Below are 12,238 nucleotides of genomic sequence, written 5' to 3'. Positions count from 1 at the left end.
AGCCCCGAGGTGCGTGACTGGCCGCTGGCAACTGAGCCCTGCCTGGGCCCACAGAGTCCCTGGAGCCCGAGCCCCGGCGAGAGCAGTGGCAGCAGCGGCGGCAGCAGCGCTCTGTCAGCAAGGAGAAGTGGGTGGAGACCCTGGTGGTGGCCGACGCCAAGATGGTGGAGTACCATGGGCAGCCGCAAGTGGAGAGCTACGTGCTGACCGTCATGAATATGGTGAGGGTGGCAGGCGAGGGAGGTCTGGCCCGGGGCGGTGGTGGTGGCACTCTGGGGTGCTGCCCAGCGCCACCCAGCTGGCCTCAGAGGGGCCGTGGTGTGGGGTGGGAGAGGCCCCTGGGAGCCTGCCGGCCCTTGGGAGCTTCCGCAGGAGGTTTAGGGCCCCCGGTGTGTCAGGGACCCGGATGCTGGCTGCAGGGGACCCCCGCAGTGGCCAGACAAGATGCTGGTCAAGGACAGGGCAGTGGTGGTGGTGGGATGGAGAGGTCAGCAGAGGGGGCCAGTAGACCCCCGGCTTCTGTGGCTTCTGGAAGAGGGACTGGCCTCTGCTCTGGGGCCCACTGCCCTCGGGGCTGCGGGGCCTGCAGCCAGTAGCTTCGCGGTCTGGGGGGCTTTGAAGGAGCAGATGGCTTCCGTCGCGGGCGGCCTTCCTCCTGGGGCTGCGCGGGGTCCAGCCAGCCCGGCCAGATGGGCTGGCAGAGCCCAGGAGACCCCGCCCTGGCCCCTCGCCCTTCCAGGCCCACTAGACATCTCGCCTCCCCGGGTGGCAGGCCGCCCCGGCCAGGGCTGAGCGGGCACCGAGGGCCTGGACTGGCCAGGGAGCTGGGCAGCGGTGTGGTGGGGTCAGCGCCTGAGATGGGGCTCCAGACCTGGGAGGGGCTGGGTGGGGTCCCATGGGAAGGTCCCCTGCAGCTTCAGGGGGCAGGCGGGGGCGGGGCAGCCTGACCCCCTGTCTCGGCAGGTGGCCGGCCTCTTCCACGATCCCAGCATCGGGAACCCCATCCACGTCACCATCGTCCGGCTGGTGCTGCTGGAGGATGAGGAGGTGAGACGGGCCCGCCCTGCCCCCGGCTGCCCCAGCGGGGGCCCCTCGGCCTGACGCCCACCCGCTGCCCATCTGGTGCCCGCCCGGAGGTGCCGCCGGGAGGAATGTCACGCTGCGGGCGGGACCAGACCCCTGGCCCAGCGGCCTGGGCCCCGGGGTGTGCAAATGGGGCGGCCTTTCGGTCAGCGGGCTCACACGCCTGCTCTCTGCCCCCAGGAGGGCCTAAAGGTCACGCACCACGCAGACCACACCCTGCGCAGCTTCTGCAAGTGGCAGAAGAGCATCAACATGCGGGGGGACGCCCACCCGCTGCACCACGACACGGCCATCCTGCTTACCCGGTACGCGGCGGCGGCGGGTGGGCGGGGACGTCGGAGCCTGCTGCTCACCCGGCCCGCGCAGGCCTGGCCCCGTGCCCTGCGCACCCGTGGGGGTCTGGGAGCAGCTGTGAGGGCAGGACAGCTGCGGCCCCCGCCTCCGTGATGACAGTGTGTGACCACACGTAGCACCCACTCTGGTGCGGAGGCCCTGGGGGGAGTCGCCTGTTTCCCGCTGGGGTTCCCCCTGCTGCTGGCTTGCGGGCCCCGGCTGGCTGCCACTCCCCAGGCCAGAGTTGGGGCGCTGGCCGAGCCAGGGCAGGGGCTGTCCCGGGCCTGGACAGCGGCCAAGCCTCGAGCCCTCTCCCGGGTGGGCAGGGCCCGCGGGCAGCCTGAGGCCGCTTCTGCCTTGCAGGAAGGACCTGTGTGCGGCCGTGAACCAGCCCTGCGAGACCCTGGGCCTGTCCCACGTGGCGGGCATGTGCCAGCCGCTCCGCAGCTGCAGCGTGAATGAGGACTCGGGCCTGCCCCTGGCCTTCACCGTGGCCCACGAGCTCGGGCACAGGTACCCGCCTCCCCCGGGCCCAGGCAGCGGCCATGGACCACAGAGTTCTGGGCGAGGACTGGCCACGCCCTGTCTGCTCTGTCCCCGCGCACCAGGTTGCTGCTGCGGCAGACAGGAGGGGTCCACCCGGTGTCCACCCCCCCTGGGGCTGGACCGGCTGCGGCCGCGGGGGCGGGGAGCTGGAAAGTGGCCGTGGGGCCCCTCTGCTTGCACTGTGGACTCCTGGCCCCCACTGCTCTGTGACCCGAGGCCGGGGGGGCTGGCCGGTGGCCTCTGCGGGGGGCTCCTGGCATCAGCACCCCGGGCCTCCCTGACCCCAGCTGGGACGGCGCCCACACCTCGGCCGGCCGGGAAGGGCTCCGGACCCTCCGGCTGCCCACATGCCAGCCACCCCACCCTCGGTCCTCGGTCCGGCTGCGGGGAGGGCATCCAGGCAGGCCCGGGCTGGGCGCCTCCCCGCTCACCGCCCCGGCCTTGCTCTCGCGCAGCTTTGGCATTCAGCACGACGGAAGCGGCAATGACTGCCAGCCCGTTGGGAAACGGCCTTTCATCATGTCTCCACAGCTCCTGTACGACGCGGCGCCCCTCACCTGGTCCCGCTGCAGCCGCCAGTACATCACCAGGTTCCTCGAGTGAGCCCTGCCCCGGGCTGGGGAGGGCGCGGGCGGGCTGGGCAGGGCCGAGGCTTGGGCAGGCGGGAGCAGGACCCGCCTCCCCCGGCCCCCCGCCCCACCCCGTCTGGCGGCGCCTGCCCTATCTCTGTCCTGGGTGAAGGAGCCGGGCCCCTCCGTGCCCTGCTCAGTGCCCCGCCAAGCAGCTGCCTGAGGCCTGGCGTGCCCCCACGGCCAGGCGCCAGCTGCCCCGCCCCCCACCCTCGTAGACTTCCCCTCCCCCTGCGGTCTCTCAGGCCTGGGCCCTGTCCTCTCTGCAGCCGAGGGTGGGGCCAGTGCCTGGACGACCCTCCTGCCAAGGACGTCATCGACTTCCCCTCCGTGCCGCCCGGGGTCCTGTACGACGTGGGCCACCAGTGCCGCCTGCAGTACGGGCCCTACTCGGCCTTCTGCCGGGACATGGACGTGAGCGGCGCGGCCGTGGGGAGCGCTGTGCGGGGGCTGCGGCTGCGGGGGTCTGGGCTGTGAGCATGGAGGGCGGGGGCGTGAGGGACGTGGACGCCAGCATAATCACGAGTGGACACTGAGGGGTCCCCTCACCAGCAGCCTGGCCCCCCCAAGAGACACTGAGAGATGCCCTGCGGCCTGTGGAGAGGCCTGGCAGGCCCCTGGTCTGAACCCACCTGCCGGCTCTAGGGTCAGGAGGGGGCCTGAGTGTCGCCTCTGGGCTGCAGAGACCCTGTGCCCGGTACCGGGGTCTCTGGTGTGGCCGGGGCAGGCGAGTAGAGGGTGGCCAGAGGCCCAGGAGCAGTCAGCTGAGCCCGGCCCAGCCCTGGCACCCCTCACACAGCACAGTGAGGACAAGGCTCCTGCGTGCCAGTCCCAGCTGGGCACCGGGACCCTTGGATGGTGCCAGGGGCGAGCCTGTCTTTCCCCACAGAATGTCTGCCACACCCTCTGGTGCTCCGTGGGGACCACCTGCCACTCCAAGCTGGACGCCGCCGTGGACGGCACCCGGTGTGGGGAGAGCAAGGTGGGGCGTGGGCCTGTGCTGTGTCCGCGGGGCCTCCTCGGTCGGGGCGGCCAGCGTGACTGACTGTGGGCGGCCCCCTCTCCGCAGTGGTGTCTGAACGGGGAGTGCGTCCCGGTGGGCTTCCGGCCCGCGGCGGTGGACGGGGGCTGGTCGGGCTGGAGCGCCTGGTCCGTGTGCTCGCGGAGCTGCGGCGCAGGGGTGCAGAGCGCGGAGCGGCAGTGCACGCAGCCCCCGTGAGTGCCCGCGCCCGTTCGGGAGGGCTGTGGGGGTGGGGTGTGTGGGGTCCCGGGAGCCCGGCACCCCCACCCCGGGGTTGCCAGCACCCGTGGGAGTGGCTTCGCCTGGCCCCCCCACCTCAGTCTCGGGGCGCCGTCCCCCAGGCCCAAGTACAAGGGCAGGTACTGCGTGGGCGAGAGGAAGCGCTTCCGGCTCTGCAGCCTGCAGGCCTGCCCCCCCGGCCACCCCTCCTTCCGCCACGTCCAGTGCAGCCGCTTCGACACCATGCTGTACCAGGGCCAGCTGCACACGTGGGTGCCCGTGGCCAACGACGGTGAGCGCCCCCAGGGACACTGCGGCCCTGCCCGCCCCACCCGTCGCCGCACACACCCCTGCTGGGGCCCGGGCCAGGGCCCCACCCCCTCACAGCCCCTCCCCCGGCCCCAGAAAACCCCTGCGAGCTGCACTGCCAGCCCACCAGCACGCACTTCGCCGAGAAGCTGCGGGACGCCGTGGTGGACGGCACGCCCTGCTACCAGGGCCAGGCCAGCCGCGACCTCTGCATCAACGGCATCTGCAAGGTGAGCGGCGGGGCCTCCGTGTCCCTCCTGGACCCTCTGGCCACCTCCTCAGTTGTGCCATTGGGCCTTCCAGCGAGGCCAGTGAAGCCCTTGGCCGGCCTGGCCCCCTCACAGCCCCAGCCCTGCCTGTGCCCCACCCCACAGTCTGGACCTGCCCGGGGTGTGTCCAGGAGCAGGGCTGAGTGAGGCGCTGGAGCTGGGGTCTGCAGGCAGTTCCGGCTCCCCCACCCTGACCCCTGCAGCCATGGCCTGCGTCCAAGGCTATCGGGGTTTCCAGGGACGGAGGCCAGGGCCCAGGGGCCTGGCTCAGGGTAGTCAGCGGGGATCCTGGGTTCCGACTCCTTTTCCTGGGACCAGTTGTCCACACTGGGCACCAGGGGCCCACTTCCTGCCCACCTGGTGCCTGACTCCCTCTCTCGGGGCTGAGGAAAGGCGGGGAGGGGCCCACGGGGTGCGTCGGCGCGGGCAGGGCTCACGCTGCCCCCCTGTGTTGCAGAGCGTGGGCTGTGACTTCCAGATCGACTCGGGGGCCGAGGAGGACCGCTGTGGCGTGTGCCGCGGGAACGGCTCAAGCTGCCACACGGTCACAGCCACCTTCCAGGAGGCCGAGGGGCTGGGTATGGTGCCCCAGGGGCTGGAGATAGCACAGGGAGCCGCAGGTGGCTTGGACCAGGAGCAGGCCATGCCCCCCAGAGCCCCCTGACCCCTCAGGGCCCTGGGCCGGGCAATGCAGGGCAGGCGGAGCAAGCTGGGTCAGACCCAGCAGAACCTGGGGCCTGGGTCTGCTCCGTCCCATGGGGGTGGGGGGCAGCGCAGCCTTAATGGCAGAGGCCCCAGGAGGGGCGCCCTGGGGTGGGCGAACAAGGCACAGCTGGCCAGCAGCTGGGGTGGACGCTGACGCTGCGGTGGGCAGGGGTGAGGCAGCCGCCCCGCCATCTGTGCATACCCCGCCCTGCCCGCAGGCTACGTGGATGTGGCGCTGATCCCGGCGGGCGCCCGCGACATCCGCATCGAGGAGGTGGCCGAGGCCGCCAACTTCCTGGCGCTGCGGGGCGAGGACCCTGAGGAGCACTTCCTCAACGGCGGCTGGACCATCCAGTGGGCCGGGGACTACCTGGTGGCGGGGGCCACCTTCACCTACAGGCGCGCCGGCAACTGGGAGAACCTCACGTCCCGGGGCCCCACTCTCCGGCCCGTGTGGATCCAGGTGCCCACCTGTGCGGGGGCGCGGGGGGTGGGGGGCACCTGGGTGCTGGGTGGTCACTTCCTTCTGCCTCTGATTCCCCATCGGGCTCAGCTTAGCCCGGAGGCAGGTGGGGGATGGCCGGCCCCTGTGCTCACGCCCCTGCCCCCCAGCTCCTGTTCCAGGAGCGCAACCCTGGCGTGCGCTACGAGTACACCATCCACAGGGCAGCCGCAGCGCCCGGCCAGGACCAGCTGCCCGTGTTCTCCTGGCATTTTGGCCCCTGGACCGCGTGCACGGTCACCTGTGGCTCAGGTGAGGACGACGGCTCACGGCGCCCTGAGCCCGACGGCAATCCCTGGGCTGCGTCTCCTGCTGCAGCAGGCCGCCTGGTCCCCCAGAGCCTGTCCCGCCTGCGCCCCAACTTCCAGCCCCTCCTGGGAGGCGGGCACCTGCCACCCCAGCGTCCGTGTCCCTTTGCCCTTCTGTGTCCCGGGTGCCCTGCCCCTGCCCACGTTCCCATCACCTCACTGCAGCAGGGGGTTTCCAGCAGGAACCACCGTGACTTGAGCAAAAAGCAGTTCTGGCGGTGGGAGGCCGCAGCACGGCTGGGGTCTGTCCCCCACCGTCTGAGCAGGGCCGAGGTGGGTGTGGCGAGGTGGGGTTTGCAGGCCCCAGCCGGTCAGCACCTGTGCCCACCTGTGCCCTGTTGCAGGGGCCGACGCTGAGGCTCAGAGCAGCTGGGCCGGCTCAGAGCAGCTCTTCCGCCGGGAGGAGGCCTGGGCTGGTCCCGCCCACTCAGCCTGAGCTGGGGCGGAAGCCGAGGACCTGGAGGGTCAGCAGGCAGTGTGGAGGGCTTTGGGCAGCGAGGGCCTGGCGGTGCTGAGGGCAGGGCTTCCAGTGCCCACAGGCTGAGCACGTGGCCCCCCAGGTACACAGAGGCAGAGCGTCCACTGCATGAGTCAGCAGGCGGGCCCCGTGGACGACGGGCACTGTGACCCCCTGGGCCGGCCCGAGGACCGCCAGCGGAAGTGCAGCGAGGAGCCCTGCCCCGCCAGGTGGGCCTGCCGGGCACTGCCCTGGCTGCTCCGAACCCCCACCTGGCCACCCCCCGCCCCACCAGCTGATGGCCCCAGCACCAGTTCTCAGCCCCTCAGGCGGACCCAGGCCCAGGCGCCTCTGGCTGGCCCGATGGGCCTGCTCCCTCATCTGCGGTCCTCGCCCGCAGACAGACCAGGGCGGGGTGGCGGGGCACGGGCTGGGCACCCAGAGCCGGTGCCGCCCCCGCCACGTGCCCGCCCTCCGACGCAGGTGGTGGGCTGGAGAGTGGCAGCCATGCTCCCGCTCCTGCGGGCCTGGGGGCCTGTCCCGGCGCGCCGTGCTGTGCGTCCGCGGCGTGGGCCCACATGAACAGCGCGCCCTGCAGCTGCCCGCCTGCCAGCACCTGCCCCCACCCCCCGCCGAGACCCCCTGCAACCACCACGTGCCCTGTCCGGCCACCTGGGCCGTGGGGAACTGGTCTCAGGTGCGTTGGGGTGGAAGGATGCGGGGAGGTGGGGCCGGCCAGACGGGGCATCCCGGGTCCTGCTCCTGCCCAGAACCTGGGGGCTGCCCCGGCCAGGTGTTGCCACGGACCGCGGTCTTGGGGGGCAGATAGGGCAGGGCGGGTGAGGTGGGGGCGCTGGCGTGTTGGGAGCAGGGTGCCCACTCAGCTTCCCGGCCTGAGCCTCCCGTGCCCGCAGTGCTCAGCCACCTGCGGGGCAGGCACTCGGCACCGAACCGTGCTCTGCACCAACGACAGCAGCGTCCCCTGCGAGGAGGCCCAGCGGCCAGCCGGTGAGGCCGCCTGCCCCCTGCCACCCTGCCCGCGGGTCCCGGGCGTGCTGGGCCCCGAAGGCTCCGGCAGCGGCTCCTACAGCCACGAGCTCTTCAACGAGGTGGACTTCATCCCCCGCCTGCCGCCCCCCCGCCCGCCGGCCCCCGCGCCGGCCCCCGAGGACAATGCCATCGACGAGGCCCCCCGGCCGGGCCTGCCGGGGCCCGTGCTCGTGGACGACTTCTACTACGACTACAACTTCATCACCTTCCACGAGGACCTGTCCTACGGGGCCCTCGGGCAGCCCAGCCCCGACGAGGCGGGCACGGGGGGCCAGACGCCCCCGCCCCCCAGCAGGCCTGCGCCAGCCAGCGCGCCTCCAGGGACCGAGGACCAGGGGGCCCGGGGCACGTACCCTGCCCCTCGGCCCCGCCAGCCTGACCCCTCCCCACTCCCGACCCCGGAGCCAGCCCCGGTGAACTCTGTGACCTTTGTAATTGAGCAGGGAGCCCCCACAGGGGCCCCAGGCCTTGGGCTCCCCGGCTTGCTCCGGCCCCCCACCTCTGAGGGCGGGACGGAGTTGCCTGCTGCCCCGGGACCCACTCTGCGTTCCGGGGGGCCGAGGGCCGCGAGAGCGGCCCTCCCGCTCCCCGGTGGGAGGAGACCAACGAGGTTTCTGAGGATGAGGAGGAAGCCCCCGGCCCCGGCGTGTCGCCCCTGCCCCCAAGGCCCAGCCCCACAGCCCCGCTGTTTTCCAGGGGCGCGGCTCCCTCAACCCCCAGGCTTGACCCAGTGGAGCCGGGGACTCCCGGGGCTGTACCTTGGGGGCCGCTGGAGCGTGAACTGCAGCCCCCCGTGGGGGGTGCTACCCCCTCCCCCACCACCACTCTGCCAGCTGACCCTCCCGGCCTGTGGACCCCGGGGGCGCCAGGGCCTCTCCTCCCGGCTGGCACTGTGCGCCCACCTCTGGCGGCCACCCGGAGCCCGGGGCCTTGGGGCCCCGCAGCGTCCCCCGGCTCCGTGCCGCTGCCCACCCTGCTTATCCTCATCCGGCCCACAGCAGCAGAGCCCCCGAGGCCTGGCCTTGGGCCCCCGTCCTGGCTGAGGGGGAGCCCTCCACCGGCCTGCCGCCTGCCGGGAACGCCAGCTGGGAAGTTGGCAACTGGAGTGAGGCAAGTGTGGGGGGCGCTGGTGGGTGGGATGCCCGTGGGGTGGCGGGGGGCCTGAGCAGGGCCACAGACCGTCCCCCCCAGCACAGGTGAGTACAGAGACCAGCCTGTGTGTCCTGCCTCCTGGGAGTGGGGTGCAGGGTTAGGGGGTTCTGGTCAGGACTCGGAACACTGCAGCTGCGCGGTCACCCAGTGCCCGTTGGCCTCGGTGTCCTCTTGGCGAGACTGGGTGGAGCCCCCTGCCTGTGTCCCTGGAGCCGTGTGGGCATGCGGGCAGCTCGCTCAGGGCCAGGCGCACGCCCAGACAGCACGGGGTCCTGACGCAGGAGCTCCCCAGCTCGTCTGGGTGGGAGAAATGGGCTGTTCAACCCAACTTGGGGGGCGGCCGTGAAGAGACGTCCTCCGACCGTCTGGGAGCCACGGGCCTGGCGGGCGGTGGGGGGGCCTGCTGTGGCCCCCAGGGCAGGGCGGCAATGCCCCCCAGTCTCCCGGAGGCCACCAGCCTCACAGCCCCCTGCCCCCCAGTGCTCCACCACCTGCGGCCTGGGCGCCGCCTGGAGGCCCGTGCGCTGCAGCTCCGGCCGGGAGGAAGACTGCACCCCTGCCAGCCGCCCCCAGCCTGCCCGCCGCTGCCACCTGCGGCCCTGCGCCACCTGGCTGGCGGGCAGCTGGAGCAAGGTGCGTGGGCCCTGCCAGCTTGCCCTGCCCTTGTGCCTGCCCCCCCCCGAGGCACCCTAACTCTGCTTCCCAGCGCGGTGGCCCTCGCCCCTCTGCGCTCCGGTGGCCCGGGCCCTGCAGGGGAGTGGGGGCAGGCGGGCGAGGCAGCCTGTGCTCCGGGGCCCACGCGCATGCGCGTCTCTGGCCAGTGCTCCCGCAGCTGCGGGGGAGGCTTCTCCGTGCGGGACGTGCAGTGCGTGGACACGCGTGACCTCCGGCCTCTGCGGCCCTTCCACTGCCAGCCGGGGCCTGCCCAGCCCCCGACCCGCCGGCCCTGCGGGGCCCAGCCCTGCCTCGGCTGGTACACCTCTGCCTGGAGGGAGGTGAGCCTGGGGTCCAGGTGGGACGGGCTGGGGGCCCTGCCCTGGCCGGCCTGACCCTGCCCCCTCCAGTGCTCTGAGGCCTGTGGCGGCGGCGAGCAGCAGCGGCTGGTGACCTGCCCGGAGCCCGGGCTCTGCGAGGAGGCGCTGCGGCCCAACGGCACGAGGCCCTGCAACACCCAGCCCTGCGCCCAGTGGGTGGTGGGGCCCTGGGGCCAGGTGAGCGCGGCTCCTGGGGGTTCCCTGCAGCCCCAGGGCGGCCATGACCCCCCAGACTGTGCAAGGCCCGGGACGGGGCCTGGAGGGGTCAGTCCCGCGGGCAGTCCTGAGGCGGGCATGGCTCCGCTGTCCCCACTGCTGGCGGGGCTGGGGGCAGGGCTAGGTGAAGGAGCACGGGAAGAGCTCCCTTGGGGTGTTTCTGAGCACACCAGCCCGGCCAGGGGGCCTCCCCCTCCGCCTGTCCTGCTCCCCTCAGGCCCTCTGCTCGGCCCCCAAGAGCTGGGGTTGGTACGGACCCTCAGGGCACCGAGTGGGGCAGCGGGTGGGGGTGGCTCTCTGGAGTCTGGGTGCCCACTCCCTGGCGCAGGGACAGACGGGACACTCACCCCACTTCCCACAGTGCTCAACTGCCTGCGGCGGTGGTGTCCAGCGGCGCCTGGTCAGTTGTATCAACTCCCAGACGGGGCTGCCCGAGGAGGACAGCGGCCAGTGCGGCCACGAGGCCGGGCCGGATAGTGCGCGGCCATGTGGAACCCAGGACTGCCAGCCCCCTGCGCCTGCCCGTGAGTGCCCGCCCCGCTGGGGGAGGGGAGGCAGCAGCCAGTGGGGAGTGGGGGTTGCCCACAGCCCCGTGGGCTGGTTATCAGCACAGGATGCACCAGTTCAGAGCCAACGGGCCCCCGCAGGCCTTGGGGCTCTGCCGCAAGGCAGCACCCGGCCCCCAAGTTGCCACGTGGGTTCGAGCAAGCTTTTTCCCTTCGGTGCCCCAACGAGGCCAGGCCTGTCTCCGACGAGCTGTGTCCATCCGGCTGGAGCGCCCGAGGCCTGGCCCCGGGGTCCTGGCGGGGAGGGGCCCAGCCAGAGGCGGCCACTCACGCACGGGGCACGTGTGCACACAGGGGTGCTTCCGCAGCCCGCGGGGCAAGCCGCTGGCCTCACTTGGCCCCGCAGCTGTGCAGCCTCGGCGCCTGCCCCCTCCGGCCTCTGCCTCCCGCACATCCACTGCCCCCAACCCTGGGGGGCGGGGCTGCCCTCCTGGCCCATCTCTCTGCGGAGCCCCCAGCCGCAGAGCGCCTGCCTCACACGCCCAGCCTGGGGTTTGGCCTTGTACTGCCCGCCTCCCCGTGCTGGCCCTTGGCAGCCACGAGCAGGCACGGCTTCGGCCTCCGCAGGCGTCTCTTGGCTGCTGCCGCCACACCCCGTGGGGCCTGTCGCCCCGCGGCCCTGGCTGGCCTCACTCGGGGCCAGGTGGGGAAAGGGTGGGGTCGGCGCTGGGTGGGGATCGCGGTGGCAGTGGGGGGCTCAGACTCTGAGGCCTGGCGTCTCTGGGTGTGTGGGTGGTTTGTGGCGGGACATCTAGGACCCTGTACTGGCCCTGCGGGCAGCGGGCAGTGGATACTGTGCCCTGGCCTTTGAGGGGCTGGGGCCAGCGAGGTCGCGGGCCCAGCGTGGGGGAGGGTCTGCCACCCAGAGCTGGTGGGGGGGCTGCGGCTGTCCCCCACGCCCACCCTCACAGGGCCCAGTGAGGGGAGTTGCGGGCACAGAGGCCGAGGCCAGGAGGCTGGGAGCCAGCCACTGCCTAGTACAGCTGACCAGGACATAGCGCGCCTGCCGCCCAGACAGGCCCCACAGGCTCTGCCGCCCGGCTCAGCCCCGACCTCATCCTGACCTGGGATGCAGCCTGCGTGGGGTGGCGGGGCGGTTGCTGTGGCCTCGGGCCTCCTCTGGCAGTCCTGGCAGGCTGGCCGGGGCAGGCCAGGGAGCTTGCAGAGCCAGTCGGGCCTGGCGGTAGCTGCCGGTGCTCCCAGGACCACAGCCCGAGGGAACCCCAGGGCACGGGGCGGGGCCCTTCCGTGCCCGGCCCAGCCCTGACCCCCACCTGCCCGCCAGACTGCGAGCGGGACCGCTTGGCCTTCGGCTTCTGCGAGATGCTGCGCCTGCTGGGCCGCTGCCAGCTGCCCACCATCCGCGCCCAGTGCTGCCGCTCCTGCCCCCGCCTGGCCAGGGCGCCCCGCCCGCCACGGACCCTGCCCCCACGCCCGCACAGACTGATCGCGCATGGGCCTGGGTGCCCAGCACACCGCAGGGAGCCGGCCCTGGCCCAGATGGTGCTTTCCCTCCGCAGCCGCCACCCCTCCCCCCGTGAAGCACGTCGCCGCGGCACGTGTAAACATGATCTACCTTGCAAAGTGTGCCTCGGCTCCTTGGATTTGGGGGTCACGAGGGTGGGCTGCGGGGGTGGCATGAGGGCAGGACAACCTCTGCAGGCCCTGCTGAGCCTCGGTGCCCCCTGCACAACCCAGGCCCCTAGGTCCTCAGACGCCGCCGTAGGGCTGCCCTCGCACCCTGCAGCGGCAGCTTGGCCTGTGCGGGGCTGGATGGCGAGGGTGGGCTTGGGCGCACCCCTGGAGCCCCAGCATCGTCCTTGTCATATGCATGAGTGA

The 12,238-nt window shown here is 72.7% G+C and overlaps 1 protein-coding gene across 1 annotated transcript in view; it reads left to right on the top strand.

The window, feature by feature from the left end:
• Positions 1–12,238, top strand: part of ADAMTS7 (ADAM metallopeptidase with thrombospondin type 1 motif 7) — a 26,625-nt gene extending 14,387 nt beyond the window's left edge. The window contains 23 exon segments of the mRNA XM_037511391.2: positions 55–221; positions 964–1,047; positions 1,264–1,388; positions 1,780–1,929; positions 2,418–2,561; positions 2,861–3,005; positions 3,481–3,573; positions 3,661–3,806; positions 3,954–4,123; positions 4,237–4,370; positions 4,867–4,987; positions 5,333–5,577; positions 5,727–5,868; positions 6,485–6,611; positions 6,865–7,078; positions 7,296–8,034; positions 8,037–8,185; positions 8,272–8,541; positions 9,064–9,216; positions 9,405–9,578; positions 9,648–9,794; positions 10,195–10,357; positions 11,685–12,238. Of these exon segments, the coding sequence (XP_037367288.2) occupies positions 55–221; positions 964–1,047; positions 1,264–1,388; positions 1,780–1,929; positions 2,418–2,561; positions 2,861–3,005; positions 3,481–3,573; positions 3,661–3,806; positions 3,954–4,123; positions 4,237–4,370; positions 4,867–4,987; positions 5,333–5,577; positions 5,727–5,868; positions 6,485–6,611; positions 6,865–7,078; positions 7,296–8,034; positions 8,037–8,185; positions 8,272–8,541; positions 9,064–9,216; positions 9,405–9,578; positions 9,648–9,794; positions 10,195–10,357; positions 11,685–12,238 (4,556 nt within the window).

The sequence above is a fragment of the Talpa occidentalis genome, unplaced genomic scaffold, assembly GCF_014898055.3.
Source record: "Talpa occidentalis isolate TD23 unplaced genomic scaffold, MPIMG_talOcc4v2.1 talOcc4.14, whole genome shotgun sequence".
NCBI classification, from domain to species: domain Eukaryota; kingdom Metazoa; phylum Chordata; class Mammalia; order Eulipotyphla; family Talpidae; genus Talpa; species Talpa occidentalis.
Note: the sequence above shows the minus strand (reverse complement) of the source record. Positions and strands in the feature narration are given on the sequence as shown.